Consider the following 20,022-nt stretch of genomic DNA (forward strand, 5'->3'; position numbering starts at 1 on the left):
ACGTGCTTGGACTTTTGGCACTGCAAGATGTAATCTTTTGCTTGATCTTAGCTTCAGCCTTGTTTAAATGGCTTGCCCTGATTGAACCATTTTGGTTTTCAATCCATTCGAGTTTTTTTATGTTGATTTGAATCAAGTGAAAATGCAGAAATTTATTGCAATTTCAGTAAGTGTATGTATTTACCTGAAAATTAATGACAATGAATGAACACAAAGGAATGTACCCGAAAACACTGAGACTGCCTGCCTCACCAAGTTGATGGTTTTGAGTCTTTTGATGCTCTAACATGCATACAATACAAGCACTTACTGTATTGAACTTGTAAATGAGGATGGGTCTGGGGGAATTGATACTTCCATGGTTCCTTCGAGCATCATCGTCAGTTTTTTTGACGTGGGTCGCAGTGACGGATCCTCCTGAATGCACCACATTGCGATCATCACATACTTCTCCAACTTTTTGATGTCTTCCATTGCCTCATCATCATTCTGTAATAGCAGATGCACTTTCTTTTGCTCATAGCAATCGTATGCCCAGTCAGCTAGAACCATTTGATCTTCATCCTCTGCCTCTTCTTCAAAATTCCTCCTGCAGCAAATAATCTCCAGCAACATAATGCCATAGCTGTAAACATCTACCTTCCCTGTGATTGGCATGTTTTTAAACCATTCAGGGGCCAGATAGCCTCTAGTTCCCCTCATTCTGGTTGTAGTGTGAGTCTGGTCCATTTTCAAAAGCTTGGCCAATCCAAAGTCCGAAATTCTTGCAGTGAAAGAGTTGTCTAGAAGAATGTTTTGAGGCTTAATGTCACAATGTATGATTTGGCTGCTGCACTCCTCATGCAAATACAAGAGCCCTCTCGCAATTCCTAAGGCAATTTCCCTTCTTTGATACCAGTTTGGCCTTGACTCTCCAAAGAGGAAGCCAGCTAGAGAGCCGTTGCTCATAAACTCATATACAAGCATTCGGTGCTCCCCTTCGTTGCAGTATCCTAGTAGCTGGACTAAATTTCTGTGGTTTGTTTTGCTAATTGCGCTCATTTCAGCTTTGAATTCCCACTCACTTTCTTTAACCATACTGTCTAATCTTTTGACAGCAACACATTTCCCCTTATCAGCCCCTAAAACTCCTTTGAAAACTGTTGCAAAGCCACCATGGCCTAGTTGTTCCTTGAATCCATTGGTAGCTTCTTCTAGCTCTTCATAAGCGAAATATTTCAAGTTCATGACGAGATAAGGTTGACTCACCTTTGCTTTTCTGTAATAGATGCGTGAAACAACCAAATAGATTGTTAGCAGTAAAAGGAAGTTTAGAAACCCTGAGCTACCCAGGAGCACCGATCCGACTACGATCAGAGTTGAATTGTCTTTTTTTTTCGAATATCCGCCACCAGGTCCCATGGTTGAATTTTCCTTCCTTATTTTGACTAGACCTGTTACACCGTTAATGGGGTCGACCCTCCCATTCAAAAGGGGGCTTCCCTTCAGCCAACACTGGCTATTTCTGAAATTGGCAACAGCACAGAAACAATCAGCTAGGCAAGCCTGCCTGCACCAATCCTCAGTTACAACTTCAAACTTCTCATATTCAGACTTAGGCCAATCTGTGTTTTGCATCTCTTGGAAATAAAAATGATCTGTCTCTGGTGAGGCAGCATCACAACTTTGTGAAATGAAGTTCTTTTTGCATCCTTTCAACACATCATCTGGATTAATGAAGCTATAACCAGGTGGGCACTGGCAAATTGTTCCCTGGTCATGTCTACATATACTGTTGTAACCACATGCACCGCCGCCTTTCTCTTGCAAAATTGTCATGCAGATATTTGGAGGAATGAAGGACAAACTGGTCCAAGCCTTGAGCCACCCTGCAGCACTTGAGCCAGTGCTTGTAGGATAGACATAGTGCCTGAAAACTCCATCATAGTCAAGAGTTGCTCTCTGGTAAAGATCTTGGGTTGAAACTGTGCTGTTTGATATCATATGAAGTATGCTTCTGTTCCTGGCAGTAAGGTAAATAGAGCCAGACTGGTTGAAGATGACCTGATAACCACTACCCGTAGTGTCGGTTGACCAATAGATAGTATTAGCAGAATCCAATGGGAAGTGTGTTGTGTAAAGCAAGAGGTCTCCATCCGGTTGTAGTGCAAAATGGAATCTTCCTTTTGAGTAATTTGTTGCCGTGTAGCGGGCTAAGAGTGTGCTGGTTTGATTTAGAGTCTGAAAAGGTAGGATTGTATCAGTTGGTTGATCAAAACTCTCCCACAAATTGGTTGAACTTGGGTTAGCCAGCACAAAATTTCCAGTGTCAAGCATGGCTGCATAGGAAACTCCGGTACTAGCAGAATCAGCAACCCATATTTGTTTGCCTGTTGCAGCATCATTGAGCCTAAACTGTCCATCTGCAGTGAGTTCAACTTTGGATCCTTTTGCCACTAGATTATTACCATTGGCTGACCACACAATAGTTCTTTCTGGTATTTTGTTAAACCAGATGGCAAGTAAGAAGCCATTTCTACCAATTTCTTGGAAACCGAAAGCAAACTCCCCAGATGGTGAGGCCCAAAAAGAGCTATTGTCTAGTGCAGTGAGGGATGAACCCAAAGGTATGTTCTTGTTAGTTTGAGCAGTGGTGGGAAATGGCAGGTGTAGAAGGAGAAGCAGAAAGCAGAAAGCATATGCTAGTTCAAAAGCCATTATAGTCAGAGGGATATTTCTCTACGGACAATTCATTTGCACTATATATGAGTCACAATCCATTGGAAGCTTTTATTTACAACTGCAGCTTCTTATTTCTGCTATTATTCAATTCAAGCAGGTGTTGACCAAGAATTTTCCATGTCTTATTTCTGCTAAAATGAAAGGAAGTCAATGCTTTCCTGCATTAAATATAAAACATTCTCTAGCTTGGCATCTGGACATTTATGTTCAGGAGCAAACCTTCAGAATTTCTATCATTCAAATCAGTTTTCTCTTGGCTTTCCCAAGAAACAAACACAGCAGACACCCTTCAAACCCGCAACGCGTGTCCTTTTTGGTGCTTAATATATACACACATCTTTATTGGATGCACCAAAAAATTGGTTTGTTCGATATGTTGACAATCTCGTTTATAGAAACATAGCACTCTGTAAACATGGAGGTCAAGGAATTAAATATGGAAGTAGATGGTGTTTTGGTTGAACTGTCTTAGAAAATAAACAGTTGGTGTAGACGTGGTCATTTGACATTTTTGGATCATTTCACAAGTCTTTTTCAGTGGTTTAAAAGCATAATCCTTATCTCCATACAATGTAATTTGCCACTTTTTTCTTGTCTGACGCCTATAATCATGTTCTAAGTTGTATTTTAAAATATTTTTAAGATGTCTAACAAAAAATCCTGTCTTTAGTTTAAGAGGCCACTAAATAGTGACAGGTATATACAGTGAGAAAAATGCTCGACTCCAAGAAGGAAATGGTCCAGTCCTTACCTTGAGGCTTTTAAAAAAACGTGGGATTTTTTGTGCAAATCCTATGCAATCAATTGTTTTTTATTACTAAATATATGCCCATACTGAAACAGAAGAAACCGCCTCTGGCTTAGAGAATTCTTCTGGACATCCACCATGAAGTTGGACCTTGACAATAAGTCTCAAAAATGGAAGTCTTCCAAGTTGTAATTTGTGTTTGTTCCTTGATGCTAGAAAGAAAAGAAGATAGCTTTTTGTTTGGGTTATTATTATTATTATTATTATTATTATTATTATTTTTTCAAGCAACTTGTTTTCTTGGGCATCATCATGGTGGTGATTGTAAAGGTGTGGAAGTGTGAATTATTATGCTTGGATATTGAAAAAGTTTTGATGTCATGTACATAAATATATTACAATGTCAATTAGTAACAGAATTCCATAGCTGTAAGCATCCAAATTCACTGTGGGACAGTTTTTGAACTATTCAGGGGCCACAAAGCTCTCCCATGGTTCTAGTTCAAAAGGCAGTTTTCCTCTTAGGTACTAGTTTGGTCTTGATTCTTCAAAGACAAAGCGTGCTAAAGCGGCATCGCTCTTAACTCATACCGAATGATGCCCCTCATTGCAGACATTTAATAATTGAAGTCTAGTACATTCTTTTCAATAAAATTTGATTTAGCAGTAGTTGGATTGGCAGTTTTTAGTTTACCTACGTTAGTTGAGCTTAGATTCTGTTGGGACACAAATATCTAGTGACTGCAGTATACTTGTTCTATGTTATCAGAAGGCTAGCATATTAACACAACTAAAAAAACACAATTCTGTGTTGGAATCCCACATCGGTTGGGTGAAAGAAATGAAATGGGTTTAAATAGAATTACCCCACTCTAACTAATATCGAGGCTTTTTGTGGTAAAACCCCACACCTGACGGATTGGGCAGGTGGTAAAGTGGGGACAGTATCGATGTTGTTAGAGTGGGACCCATCGGGCAGATCCAAAATTCAACATTCTGTGCTCATTTGTGGTAGGATTTCCAAGTGGTTTGCATGAGAGGCCCTTGCTCTGAACCCATAGTCTTCTCTTTGTTTCTTCAGTCCAGGCAAGTTTTTCCATGGTGGTTCAGTTTAAAAGACAGTAATTCTGCAACATAAAATTAACCATTGAAGGCACATATCAGATAGAGATTTACATGACAAGTATGGAGCTGGTGTAATTCATGCATATAGATTGAAGTTATAATGAGCAAGGAGCAGTTCCTTCAAACAACTCTTTGACATTCTTCATGGTGGAACCTAGCCATACAAAAATTTTCTTAGCAAAGGGTGTTTATATGGAGGATATGAACTCCTCCAGTAAATAGTACTGTCACAAACCAATTCGAAATAGTAAACTCAATACATAACATTATCTTAAACATCTTAAGACAAGGCTTGTCAAGTTCGGTTCACTTTGATGCATATGAAATACATGTACTGAAACATTCCAAATTCTCTAGATAATTGGTATTGCTAATTCCAAAAGTTCATAAACATCATGCTACTCAGGAGCACTCCAATGAGGATAAAAGTTGAGGTATCTTTCTTTTTAAAGTAGAATTGTCTTTCCTCATTTTGATCAGAGCTTTTGTACCAAGACTGAGGTCAATCAACCCGTTCGAAAGCGGAACTCTCTTCTTCCTACACTCATTGGTTTTGAAAATGGCAACAGCGCAAAAGCAATCACCAAGGCACATTCCTGCCTGCACCAATCCTCAGATACCTCCTGAAAATGGTCATAGTCAGAATTAGGCCAATCCGAGTTTTGCATAGCTTCGAAATGAAAATTATCCGTTTCTTGAGATGTTTTATCACAACTTTGTGAAACAAAATCCTGTTTGCATCCTTTCAGAACATGATTTGGATCAATAAAGCTGTAACCATTGGGGCAGTGACAACTTGGTCCTTGATCATCATGTCTACATAAGCTGTTGAAACCACATGCACTGCCTCCTGTCTCTTCCGAAATTGAGGCGCAGATATTTGAAGGTATGTATGAAGAAGTAGACCAGGCCCTGGGCGACCTCATATTTGAGCTACTTCTGTTAGGGTAGACATAGTACCTAAGAACTCCATTATACTCAAGAGTTGCTCTCTGGTAGAAGTCTTGCATTGAAAATGTATTGGATAATATTGTCCTAAGTACTACCCCATCCTCGGATTCAAGGTAAACAGAGCCATCATGGTTGAAGATGACCTGATAGCCACCCAAAAAGGTATGGGTTGACCAATAAGCAGAATTAGAAGAATCCAATGGGAAGTTGGTCGTGTAGAGCACTATATTTCCATCATCTTGTAGTGTGAGCTGGAATCTCCCTCTTGAGTAATTTGTTTCTGTATATCAAGCGAAGAGTATGTTTCCTTGATTTAAAGTCTGTGTAGGTAAGATTGTATCAGTTGGTTGATCAAAACTCTCCCACAAACTGATTGAGTTTCAGTTAGCCAGCACAAAATTTCCAGTGTCAAGCAGGGCTGCATAGACAACACCAGTACCAGAAAAATCAGCATACCATATTTGCTTGCCTGTTCTGAACTCAATGAGCCTAAACTGGCCATCTTCAGTGAGTTCAACTCTGGATCCTTTTGGCCTTGAGCCACCCTGCAGCACTTGAGCCAGTGCTTTTAGGATAGACATAGTGCCTGAAAACTCCATCATAGTCAAGAGTTGCTCTCTGGTAAAGATCTTGGGTTGAAACAGTGCTGTTTGATATCATATGAAGTATGCTTCTGTTCCTGGCAGTAAGGTAAATAGAGGCAGACTGGTTGAAGATGACATGATAACCACTACCTGCAGTGTCGGTTGACCAATAGATAGTATTAGCAGAATCCAATGGGAAGTGTGTTGTGTAAAGCAAGAGGTCTCCATCCGGTTGTAGTGCAAAACGGAATCTTCCTTCTGAGTAATTTGTTGCCGTGTAGCGGGCAAAGAGTGTGCTGGTTTGATTTAGAGTCTGAAAAGGTAGGATTGTATCAGTTGGTTGATCGAAACTCTCCCACAAATTGATTGAACTTGGGTTAGCCAGCACAAAATTTCCAGTGTCAAGCATGGCTGCATAGGAAACTCCGGTACTAGCAGAATCAGCAACCCATATTTGTTTGCCTGTTGCAGCATCATTGAGCCTAAACTGTCCATCTGCAGTGAGTTCAACTTTGGATCCTTTTGCCACTAGATTATTACCGTTGGCTGACCACACAATAGTTCTTTATGGTATTTTGTTAAACCAGATGGCAAGTAAGGAGCCATTTCTACCAATTTCTTGGAAACCGAAAGCAAACTCCCCAGATGGTGAGGCCCAAAAAGAGCTATTGTCTAGTGCAGTGAGGGATGAACCCAAAGGTATGTTCTTGTTAGTTTGAGCAGTGGTGGGAAATGGCAGGTGTAGAAGGAGAAGCAGAAAGCAGAAAGCATATGCTAGTTCAAAAGCCATTATAGTCAGAGGGATATTTCTCTACGGACAATTCATTTGCACTATATATGAGTCACAATCCATTGGAAGCTTTTATTTACAACTGCAGCTTCTTATTTCTGCTATTATTCAATTCAAGCAGATGTTGACCAAGAATTTTCAATGTCCTATTTCTGCTAAAATGAAAGGAAGTCAATGCTTTCTTGCATTAAATATAAAACATTCTCTAGCTTGGCGCATCTGGACATTATTTTCAGGAGCAAACCTTCAGACATTTCTATCATTCAAATCAGTTTTCTCTTGGCTTTCCCAAGAAACAAACACAGCAGACACCCTTCAAACCTGCAACACGTGTCCTTTTTCGTGCTTAATATATACACACATCTTTACTGGATGCACCAAAAAATTGGTTTGTTCGTTGTGTTGACAATCTCGTTTATAGAAACATAACACTCTGTAAACATGGAGGTCAAGGAATTAAATATGGAAGTAGATGGTGTTTTAGTTGAACTGTCTTAGAAAATAAACAGTTGGTGTAGACGTGGTCATTTGACATTTTTGGATCATTTCACAAGTCTTTTTCAGTGGTTTAAAAGCATAATCCTTATCTCCATACAATGTAATTTGCCACTTTTTTCTTGTCTGAGGCCTATAATCATGTTCTAAGTTGTATTTTAAAATATTTTCAAGATGTCCAACGAAAAATCTTGTGTTTAGTAAGAGGCCACTAAATAGTGACAGGTATATATAGTGAGAAAAATGCTCGACTCCAAGAAGCAAATCCTATGCAAGTAATTTTTATTTATTACTAAATATATACCCATACCGAAACAGAAGAAACCGCCTCTGGCTTAGAGAATTCTTATGGACATCCACCATGAAGTTGGAACTTAATATTAAGTCTCAAAAATGGAAGTTTCCAAGTTGTAATTTGTGTTTGTTCCTTGATGCTAGAAAGAAAAGAAGATAGCTTTTTGTTTGGGTTATTATTATTATATTATTTCAAGCAACTTGTTTTCTTGGGCATCATCATGGTGGTGATTGTAAAGGTGTGAAAGTGTGAATTATTATGCTTGGATATTGAAAAAGTTTTGATGTCATTTACATAAATATATTACAATGTCAATTAGTAACAGAATTCCATAGCTGTAAGCATCCAAATTCACTGTGGGACAGTTTTTGAACTATTCAGGGGCCACAAAGCCTTTAGCTCCTCTGGTTCTAGTAGTCGTTTGCAAACTATTCGAAAGGCAGTTTGCCTCTTAGGTACTAGTTTGGTCTTGACTCTTCAAAGAGAAAGCGTGCTAAAGCGGCATCGCTCTTAACTCATACAGAATGATGCCCCTCATTGCAGACATTTAATAATTGAAGTCTAGTACATTCTTTTCAATAAAATTTGATTTAGCAGTAGTTGGATTTGCAGTTTTTAGTTTACCTACGTTAGTTGAGCTTAGATTCTGTTGGGAAACAAAAATCTAGTGACTGCAGTATACTTGTTCTATGTTATCAGAAGGCTAGCATATTAACACAACTAAAAAAACACAATTCTGTGCTCATTTGTGGTAGGATTTCCAAGTGGTTTGCATGAGAGGCCCTCGCTCTGAACCCATAGTCTTCTCTTTGTTTCTTCAGTCAAGGCAAGTTTTTCCATGGTGGTTCAGTTTAAAAGACAGTACTTCTGCAACATAAAATTAACCATTGAAGGCACATATCAGATAGAGATTTACATGACACGTATGGAGCTGGTGTAATTCATGCATATAGATTGAAGTTATAATGAGCAAGGAGCAGTTCCTTCAAGCAACTCTTTGACATTCTTCATGGTGGAACTTAGCCATACAAAAATTCTCTTAGCAAAGGGTGTTTATATGGAGGATATGAACTCCTCCAGTAAATAGTACTGTCACAAACCAATTCGAAATAGTAAACTCAATACATAACATTATCTTAAACATCTTAAGACAAGGCTTGTCAAGTTCGGTTCAATTTGATGCATACGAAATACATGTACTGAAACATTCCAAATTCTCTAGATAATTAGTATTGCTAATTCCAAAAGTTCATAAACATCATGCTACTGAGGAGCACTCCAATGAGGATAAAAGTTGAGGTATCTTTCTTTTTAAAATAGAATTGTCTTTCCTCATTTTGATCAGAGCTTTTGTACCAAGACTGAGGTCAATCAACCCGTTTGAAAGGGGAACTCTCTTCTTCCTACACTCATTGGTTTTGAAAATGGCAACAGCACAAAAGCAATCACCAGATACCTCAGATACCTCCTGAGGAGCATTCCTGCCAGCACCAATCCTCAGATACCTCCTGAAAATGGTCATAGTCAGAATTAGTCCAATCCATGTTTTGCATAGCTTTGAAATGAAAATGATCCGTTTCTTGAGACGTTTTATCACAACTTTGTGAAACAAAATCCTGTTTGCATCCTTTCAGAACATGATTTGGATCAATAAAGCTGTAACCATTGGGGCAGTGACAACTTGGTCCTTGATCATCATGTCTACATAAGCTGTTGAACCCACATGCACCGCCTCCTGTCTCTCCCGAAATTGAGGCGCAGATATTTGAAGGTATGTATGAAGAAGTAGACCAGGCGTATGTGAAGAAGTAGACCAGGCCCTGGGCGACCTCATATTTGAGCTACTTCTGTTAGGGTAGACATAGTACCTAAGAACTCCATTATACTCAAGAGTTGCTCTCTGGTAGAAGTCTTGCATTGAAAATTTATTGGATAATATTGTCCTAAGTATTACTCCATCCTTGGATTCAAGGTAAACAGAGCCATCATGGTTGAAGATGACCTGGTAGCCACCAAAAAAGGTATGGGTTGACCGTTAAGCAGAATTAGAAGAATCCAATGGGAAGTTGGTCGTGTAAACTAAAGCACTATATTTCCATCATCTTGTAGTGTGAACTGGAATCTCCCTCTTGAGTAATTTGTTTCTGTATATCGAGCAAAGAGTATGTTTCCTTGATTTAAAGTCTGTGTAGGTAAGATTGTATCAGTTGGTTGATCAAAACTCTCCCACGTACTGATTGAGTTTCAGTTAGCCAGCACAAAATTTCCTGTGTCAAGCAGGGCTGCATAGACAACACCAGTGCCAGGAAAATCAGCATACCATATTTGCTTGCCTGTTCTAAACTCAATGAGCCTAAACTGGCCATCTTCAGTGAGCTCAACTCTGGATCCTTTTGGCTCTAGATTATTGCCATTGGCTGACCAGACAATAGTTCTTTCAGGTATTTTGTTAAACCAGATGGCAAGTAAGAAGCTATGTTTACCAATTTCTTGGAAACCAAAAGCAAATTCCTCAGTTGGTGAGGTCCAGAAGGAGTCTTTGTTCAGTGCAGTAAGTGATGAGCCGAGGGAGAAATTTTTGTGAGCTTTAGCAGTGGTGGAAAATGACAACTGTAAAAGAAGAAGCAGAAAGAATAAAGGGTAGGATAATTCAAAAGCCATGGTAGGAAGAAGCATATTTCTCAAAGAGACTAGAGGAGGAGTTAATGGTGAAAACACAACAGCAAGCAACCATTATTTTGCCCTATATCTCTCTTTGTTAATAGGAGGAGTATTTTGGCAATCCATCTTATTAATTCTACTGTGTTATCCAATTACAACAGACATTGACCCAGTTCTTTCCTGCATTGTCTCTTAGCTGAAGGGTAAGGCCTGTTTAGAGCATCTCCAATTTGGGGGTGGAAAGCCAAGTGTATGCTAAATATACACACTTTGTCGCCGGAATCATCTACAATGGGCAGGTATAAATGGTTGTAAAAATGCATCACAGCCGTGGAGATGCAAAATTAGACGCACATGTGCATCATTTTTTACATCCTTTGTAGGCGAGACCCAAAGGAGAAAAAGGGAAAGAGAAGGTTATAATCACTCTTCAGATGCCATACAAAATTATGTTGAGGACCTCGCTTGACGTTAGCACACCAAGTGGTGCACTGCAATCCCCAACAGCTCTATGATGAATGGCTGAGATGGATTGGAATTCAAAATGGAATTCCAGATTTCATGCAATTTGCATTACACTTCCAATGGTATGAAATATTAGAAAAAATACCTTAAAATGTTTAAAATAAATTATAAATTTATACGTAGATATTTTTATGTTAGTTTGTAAGTAAAATCATATGTTCTCCAAATTTAAATTTTTTTTAGGTCCATTTATTTGGAAAAATAAAATAAATGTTACACAAAAAAAATTAATTTAAAAAAGTTAAAGCACAAAAAAAAAAGAAAAAAAGAATTATCACAAACAAATCAAATATAAATCTTTGGATTTACATCGTTTTCCATCGGAGAAAAAAACGCATTTACACCTCGCAAAGGTGTAAAGGGGATGTAAAAGTAGATTTACACCCCTGAACATACACCATCCCACTGGTGATGCTCTTATTAAATATAAAGCTTGCACTAGCTTGACTTCAAGAGTATATATATATACAGAGAGCTTCCATTGAGGGATCCCTCAAATAAGCTTATTTGATGGACACCCCTTGTAGGGCCCATTCCGGATTGTATTTCACTAATCCAAACATTCTATTTTGTAGATACTCATTTAAAGATCATCTTTACAAAAAATCACTTGAATCCAATATCATTTGACCACTCAATTGAGTTATAGAAATTTTAGTACTTTCTTGAAGCACCGTGTTCATTAATTTTATAGGACACATATATATATATTATTATATATGAATGCATGTTAAATAATGATTGTATGCGTATATGGAGCAATCAATGTTTACTAAATAATGATTGCATACAATATGTAAACATTGATGTGTCGAGCCATATGAAAATGGGATAGTGTTTTAGTTTAGGGTGATTTTATTGGCACCTCATTATTTGCTCTTTCCACCTCATATTAATTTTAAATATGAATAACATATTTTACCCTTATACATAATTACCGTTAAGGGCAAAAAACATTTAAAATAAAAATTAAATTTGCTCACTACACCCTACATATGTTCCTGCAACCCTAGTTAGACTTTTTTCTCCAACCATCATGTTCCTGCAACCCTAACAAGGTTTATATGCTTATATTAGCGAAAAAATATATTATATTTATTCATGAAGGGTGAGACTGAAATTAAAGAGGCTTCGAATGAGGTATGAGTTTAATTTTTGGCGTTTTTCAAGTTTAGGATTTCATGATGGTCGTTGGTTGCGTTCAGCACACCAGTACCGAATGCGATAGGTAAATTCGATGGGATGCCACCGAAACATTGCATCTATTTCGGTTGTATTTGACCGGCCATTAACTTAAGATGCGGTGGAGATCCATCGTAACATGGAACGGTGTTCGATGGTGTATTACCAAATTTTTACCTATAATTTAGTGGCAACGAACTGAAATATATTTATTTTTTCAGTAACTTATTGTCGACCACAAATTTAATCCCATTGAAGGAACAAAAATAAGGTGACGCCCTTAAAATAGATGATACATCATCCAATGTGATGGTCATCTCAACAAAGGTAGATACAACAATCTTATCTGCATTCCGATAAGAACACCTAATAAGTTGCTCTAATCCAAACCTTTGAATATACTATTATTTGGATTAGCCCACCAATTCCACTCACGAAGGGTAGATGTCTTCAACATGCACCTAAGGGGCTCATGTTCCTAGTCAAGTACAAAAAAAATATTTATGTTAATTATTATGAACTAGACTTATATTCTACTTTCTATTGTTACAGTAAAACGACTTACCTGGTTATTCCAAATTGCAGCTACTATGTGAGTTTTAAAAATCGTAAGTAAATATGGATCAATAGGACCTACTCGAGATGGCTCCATAGGGTCGACATCTACCTTAACATTACTGTCATGAGTAGCAGTTACATCTTGAACCTCTGTAGTATCTTTAAAGTGGTCTAGGGGATCATGTTGGAGCTGGTCTTTTTGAGGGGCTAACCTCACCGCTTTATGTCCCCTCGTTGAGGCTGTGGGATGCTGTCTATCAGGTCGAGATGATGAAGCCTCAGTAGTACCTTTTCGAGTCCTCTTCATATCTAAAAAACAATATTAAGTACAAACTCAGTAACGAATTCGGTAGATGATCACTGAAACAAGAAACGAATTCAGTAGACTACTATTGAAAAACGGAAACAAATTCGGTGGACTACCACTGCAAAACGAAAACACATTCGGTGGACAGGCACTGAAAAATGGAAACAAATTAGGTGGACTACCACTGAAACAAGGTAACGATTTCGATGAGATAATGTAAGTTAAGGAATGAGGTTCATGAGGGTAATTTAGGAAGAAAAATGGGGTGTAGTGAGTAATTTTAAATTTTACTAAAATTCAATGGGGTGTAAAAAGAATGTAGGGTGCAAAGAGCAAATTTTGGGGTGCAATAAAATCACCCTTTAGTTTATTTGGGCTTCTTGGCTCACTCCATAAGTCCTTTCCAGTGTTTTATCTATAACTTCCCCATTATGGCCAGTTTGGCATTGCTGTGCTGTGAAAAATCGTTGTCAGATTTGCTGTGATAGAAATCAATTGTGAGAGAAAGCAGTTTGGCGTTTGGTAACTTTTTGTTAAAAGTGTTATTGGTACTGATTCCCGCACAATCAGAAAATGATTGCCACATAATCATTAAACCCAGCGCCTCTTAGAAACTGATTCTTGCATAGTCAGAAAATGAAAGCACCTCATTAGCTGCTTTCCCTTATAGTTTTATCTCACAGCAATTTTTAACAATAAGTGATTTTCTCATAGTTTACCAAACGGGCTGGGCTTCCCAATTTTTTTTTAAAAATCACTTATCACCCTAAATAAGCAATGCCAAACGGGCACTTAGTCTTCTTCGTACAATGAACTTTGTCACTATTCTCTTAGCCTGCTCTAGTTAAGTTGTATTTTATACTTCAATTAAGGAGCGTGTTTTCAATTTAGATTTTAAATGATTTTAAAAGAGTTATAAAGTTGATGGAGTTTAATTGAATTTAATTGAGTTTGAATGAATTATACAAACTCAATATAGATTTTGATTGAATTCATGTTAGATTTTATTGTTGATTTTAATGGAGTTTATAGCACTCAAAAAACATATAGCCAGTCTGAAGCAGCCTGCAACTCGATTTGAAGATAATTGAGATTTTCATGAGTTAAATTTGTATTTCGAAAACAATTAATCAACCAATGCTAGTAGCTTAAGCTATTAATTTGAGAAGTACCTTTGGACCAATTGGGACTCCGTTACGCTCAACTGCCACAATATATATGAATATCAAAATCTAATTAATATAAGAAACTTACATTGCTCAAAATGTTTAATTTTTCAATTTGTACTCACAAGATTGATTAGCACGAGCATCTGTCAAGTAGCTTGCGTTTACAGAATTATGTTGGGGTGCATAGGTTGCATAGTAAAGCAGTGTAGTAATTTAATCCAAGAAAATCAAATGACCCCATTACCGCCTTGGATTGTTCTTTTTGTAAACTTTGGTAATCTGTTTCCAACAAGAGATTGCATGCTGTGCAGATAGTCACCACTTGTCAATGGCTCCATAAACCTAGAAATTAAGACATAGAAATTCCAAACACGAACTTAAGATTACTTAAAAGTATTTTTAGCCCAAAAGTGTTATATTCAATCATTGAGTTTATATACTTGCCATCCAAACATAAAATTCAAAGATCGTAATGCAACATTTTTAGGCTGCTTGGCCTTAGAAACCGACACAAACCAATGTGACACTAGTGTTATCCCTATCACGCCTTTTTGAGATGCCTGCACATTTTAAACATTGATTTGGTTGATTAGACCACGCAAAAGGTACTATATTTGTTTATCCCATTGTACAACTTAATATTAGTGAATTAAACACGTTTAATCTCAATTAGGACTGAATTTTGTCACAAAAAAATAAAAATAAATAAATATGAGTTAAAGAGGACCTGATATTTATATTTGTACACTTTTACAGCAGCTGCACAAGAAAGTAAGGAGTGGTGTGCCACCAAATATGGTTCAGTAGCCGAATCTCCGCCAGTGCAGTTTAAGTTCTACCAATCAGAACATCGTCCTGGTGCCAAACCCGCTCCTACATAACCACCAGTACTATAGGTCCATGGCTCATTTAATGTGATCCAATGCTTTACCCGATCTCCCAATTCCTTATAACAAAGTTTTGCATAGTATTGAAAATGATTGCTGTAGGAAAAATTAAAAATCAATATTGCATGTGGATTTGAATTTCATACATCATAGTAGTGTACACTGAACTTGATGGTCGTTCACTTACATAATATGAGGGCTTAAGAAACCACCATATTTGTCTTCTAAAGCTTGGGGAAGATCCCAATGAAAGAGTGTCACAAATGGCTTTAAACCTATATACATACATGATCAATATAAAAGAAAATTAAGGTTTTGATCAAATGTCTCTTATGAGTGCACATTAACTCTTATTATATATTTGCTGTAATTAGGGTGAGATGATATACGAGATTAGGCAGTTGTATTACCATTACGTAGGAGTTCATTGATGAGATTGTTGTAGTATCTGATTCCTTCTTTGTTAACGCCCCCAGCTAGTTTTCCATCTAATAATTAGAACAAAACAAGCAAATAAGGAAAACTTGTCTACAATAGAAATTGAAGTAAAACAGGTTAAACTATATTATTGGTTTCACAATAGAGCCACATTACTTCAACAAAAACACAAGGAGACTAGTGTATTGTAGAAGGCAAAAAAGAATTAAGTTCAAATCCCAAATTTGCAACCAAATATGAATCAACTTACTCGGTAACAATCTGGACCATGAGATAGAGAACCTATAAGCATCCAATCCCATATTCTTCATAATCCCCTCATCTTCCTATATATAATAACACAATATATTTTAAGAAAGAAGTTAAAAGTTATGGATCTCATGTTTTCAATGTCAAGTGTTTGCTTAAGTCCCAAAAATTTAGTCTCCCTGAGGTCTAGAAGATAAAGTTCATGTGATCTTTGAACACCTATTATAGCGGTGATATTCATCATTCGCCACATTTCCATTGCTGCCATCCTTTATTTTTTATGCAAATATACAGAAAGTTTTAATTATAGATCGCCAAATATAGATATTTGTGTTTGTGTTATGGGAAAAAGAAAAGTAAGAGGCTTCATTCTAACTAAGCCTACTAAGAAGTGGTATTAGAATCGGTCAAAGAAAATTCTTAGATCCTAGACTTGGTGTAGTGGACTTAATAAAACTGTGGCTGGATTCAATTTGCACACCAAATCATTCTGAGATGAAACTCCATACATTCTGCCTCTTTAGCTAGTCATATAAAATAAATATGTTTTTATAAGTAAGCCCATTTTAGCATGATATATTATATAAAAATTCATATATAGCATATTTGGAGAGAAAAACTCAAAATTAACAACTTATCATTTTCTAATTAAAAAAAATGATATATCATGTTAGAATGAACCTATTTGTGAAAAGCCCTAAAATAAAATCGAAAGACGAATGGAGCCTGCCAAAATATCTTAATGATACAAACACTCATTTTCACAATACCATTTAATTAAAAAATGATAACGGAATAAAAAGACATTATTAGACGATTTTGGATGAAGGATAATACAAATCACATTCCATTTTTTTATAAGCGAAAAAAATATATCTATTTGATATATAATTATTAGAAGATTGGTGCACCATACTGAGAAAACTATTTTAGGGCCTTGACTTGGGGTGCTGAAAACTATTTTTAGGTTATATAATATAATGAATAACCAAAGAAAAGAAAAACAGATTTAAGAAGAAATATTTTAAAGAGGGTATGATTAGTATACAATATAATTATTATTTTTTAATAAAACTTCCGCTTGGTTTCTGGTTTCATTCACACTAGCCTCTTCGCACACGCTTTCGCGCCTGGAAGAGGCCTTTTTTGTAAAATTTAAAATTTATTTTAGAATTAAAAAAGATAATTGGTAGTATTCCATAAAAATAGGATTCATGATCTGATTTTTCTTTTAATTTTAATTTTTTTAATATGAAAAAGTATGAATTTACCATATTATCCTCATTTAATTAATAATTTCAATTCTTAATGTTTGTATTAATTAAGGGTATTTTAGGGTATTTTGAATGTTTCACCATTCTCTGCCTTTTATTTTTTATATATAGATATATTCCCCTTTGATACCTGTTAATTAGTTTTTTTCCCCTACTATAATTTTTTTTATTATAGCTGGAAAAGACCGGTATTATGAAGGTCTTGAAACTAATTAACAAATTAATACTTTACTTAATTGCGTCTTATTGTAATGAAGCTCTTAACTGTAAGTCAAAAATACGTAATTTCCATGAAGTAAGGCCACTACTACTTTGGCCTGTTTAGACATTGGAAAACGTATATTTAATTAATTATAGGGTTTACTAGTGAAATACCCCATGAACTTGTACCTTACTTTCAATTAGCTCCCTATTCTTATTTTTTAGAAAATTAAGGATATGAACTTTTTTTTTTCGCCAATTTCCCCCCTGCCGTCTAAATCATCAACATTTCATCCAATTTTAGGGTTATTTTAATGTACAAAATTACTATTTTACCCTCATATTTAACGGCAAATTGGATGAAATATTGCGGATTTGGACGGCATGGGGGAAATTGGTGAAAAAAAAGTTCATATCCTTAATTTTCTAAAAAAAAAGGATAGGGGGTTAATTGAAAATATGGTACAAGTTCAGGAGGCAAATCACTAGTATACCCTTAATTATATGTAGTCTCCGAAAAGGTTATGTTGACTTAATTATGAAAGCAAAAAGCAAAAAGACCGCAGTTGAATCCATAAACTAAAGTTTAATAGAAACCAATAGAGGGAAAGGCATTACCAGATATAAAAAGAAAACTTGAAGTTTTATTTTTTAATTTTTAAAGAAAGCGATGCAAAAGAAAACGTTAATTAAACAATTATATATAGAGGATGAAAAATTAACGGGGTGTTTTGGTGATTTAGATAGTTTTTAAAAACGTTAATTTTTTAAAGACCCGAATTGCATTGCCATAACTGGGAGTTTTGGTGATTTAGATAGTTTGGCTCTGCCTGGCATGGCGTTTATATATAGAGGATGAAAAATTAATGGACAATAAACAATTATAAATAAATGGGTATTTTTCAATTAGGTGACATGGACGAATACATATAATAGTCCAACAAGACTATTCTTCCGATATCCGATAAAGCAACATCTGATAAAATAAGACTAGTCTTCGGATAAGACAACTTTTGTAAATAAATAATTCATGAAGTATAAAGTGAAGACAGGCCATACATACAATGGTCAATTCATCCTTTATGATTAATCATACTTCATCATTTAATATAGATATATAGAGGTAATACTTTTATGTTGAAGTTTTGCTAGTACGGATGGCAAAAATCCCTACCCGGCCGGCTGGGTCCTTTCTTCAAATCTCATGTGAATAGTGGTTGCCATGACAATTGGTGAAAACACCACAAACCTTTTGCAACGGCTGTCACTATTCACATGAATAGTAATAGACCTTGTCTCCCCTTACCTTTTACCATGGCAAATCGGTGGAAGTGCTCTAATGACAAAAGATTTCGGGGGAAAATCGCAACGGGTATGGGGATTCACGAATTTTAAATATCCTCAATTGTGCACTATATTGTTATCCTCATTTTCGAACTCGGGCCGATTAGTGATATGCTTATTGACTTAATAAATATATAACACCCAAAAAATTACATCATGTTGAGTTGAATTTTATGTTGAGATGATTTTGGTGTTGATAATATGATTTTATTAGTTTTTATTAGGTTTAACTTCGCTGGCTCAGTGTCAACCCTTCGCGACAAAGGTGTGACCTAGACGACACTTGCCATGTAAGAAGGTATTTTTCGATGACACTTTGCTAGATAAGAGTCAACCTTTCCAGACGAAGGTTAATGTTTGTCGGGACAAGCTACCTGTCCTGACACATTCTCTTTGTCGCGAGATCTTTAGTCGGGAAAGATAATGTTTTTGTAGTGACTTCTCTATTTTCATCATGATATTGGTTCTCAAAGAAATGTAATCATGAAAATTTTTGTACCGGAGAAAGAGAAACTTTAATTTTGGATATGGGACGTGTTCATCTTTAAACAACACATATATGGGATGACTGTTGCATTCCTAAGAGGACACAAATTAATGTGCAAACAACCAATTAAAAATACCCGCAAGTGCACGAATCTAATGAAGTAAAGATTATGTAAGTACGGGGTCGATCCCACGAAGAACTTGTCGGCTTCCTATAAGTTCTAGTTTGAGTACGTAAAGAACACTAATTTAACACACCACAAATGCACAAATGCAAATTGGAAACTAAAAATGAGTAAAGAAATGTAAAAGAAATGAAACAACACAAGAAACTAAAGAAAAACACAAACAGCACTTTCTATCACCATTTTATCACCTATTTATCACCTGTGAACAGTGCGGTGAATAGTGCGGTGAACAGTGAAAATGAACAGTGACGACCGGTCGCCTGAACAGTGACGACCGGTCGTTTTTGGGCAGATTCGTTTATCTGTTTTTCCAGTTTCGACCTCTGTCCAGTGTTTTGCCTATAACTTTCCAACCGTTTATCCAAATTTCACGTTCTTTATACGGTTGGATTCAGCACACAAAAACGAAGAACATAGCGCGGACCAAAAGTCCAAAACAGTTACGAAAATAAACATAATTCAGTAAACAAGACACACAACGTATCAAACACACAACTCACACACACATTGGGGGGGGGGGGGGGGGCGTTTTGGTTTGGTTCAAGTGACCTATTTCTATTGCATGAAAGTAAATGGACTTTGAATTTAAATGAGAATGGCAGAGATGAATTATCACAATGTGAAATTAAAATGTAACAAACACTAGGGTTTCGGAGTCCACCCTAAACAATTCTATCCAAGTTCATGAATACTCAAGTGATGAACTCTAAACGTGTTGTTGAAGATGTTCGCAATCAAGACCAGTACGAGTGGCTCAAGACGCATTGATTCTCTCTAATGTACGTAAGGTGCAGTACGAGTGCTACAATACTTGTGCCTTCCCTATAATCGAATCTAGGTGTGC

General features: G+C 36.5%; 1 protein-coding gene and 3 pseudogenes across 1 annotated transcript; all 4 read right to left on the reverse strand.

Annotated features, from left to right (window-relative positions):
• Window positions 1-80: 80 nt before the first annotated feature.
• On the reverse strand, window positions 81-2,815 carry LOC110756805 (G-type lectin S-receptor-like serine/threonine-protein kinase LECRK3). The gene has a single exon (XM_021958264.2). The coding sequence runs from the start codon at window positions 2,695-2,697 to the stop codon at window positions 307-309; it is 2,391 nt and encodes a 796-aa protein (XP_021813956.2). The 5' UTR covers window positions 2,698-2,815; the 3' UTR covers window positions 81-306.
• A 1,980-nt stretch (window positions 2,816-4,795) lies between these two features.
• Window positions 4,796-6,945, reverse strand: LOC110756796 (G-type lectin S-receptor-like serine/threonine-protein kinase LECRK1; annotated as a pseudogene).
• Window positions 6,946-8,944: 1,999 nt separating this feature from the next.
• LOC110756801 (G-type lectin S-receptor-like serine/threonine-protein kinase LECRK3) lies at window positions 8,945-10,370 on the reverse strand (annotated as a pseudogene).
• A 3,607-nt stretch (window positions 10,371-13,977) lies between these two features.
• LOC148294147 (beta-glucosidase 12-like) lies at window positions 13,978-15,960 on the reverse strand (annotated as a pseudogene).
• Window positions 15,961-20,022: the final 4,062 nt, after the last annotated feature.

The sequence above is a fragment of the Prunus avium genome, chromosome 6 (genome assembly GCF_965620075.1).
Source record: "Prunus avium chromosome 6, drPruAviu1.hap1.1, whole genome shotgun sequence".
Classification (NCBI taxonomy): Eukaryota; Viridiplantae; Streptophyta; class Magnoliopsida; order Rosales; family Rosaceae; genus Prunus; species Prunus avium.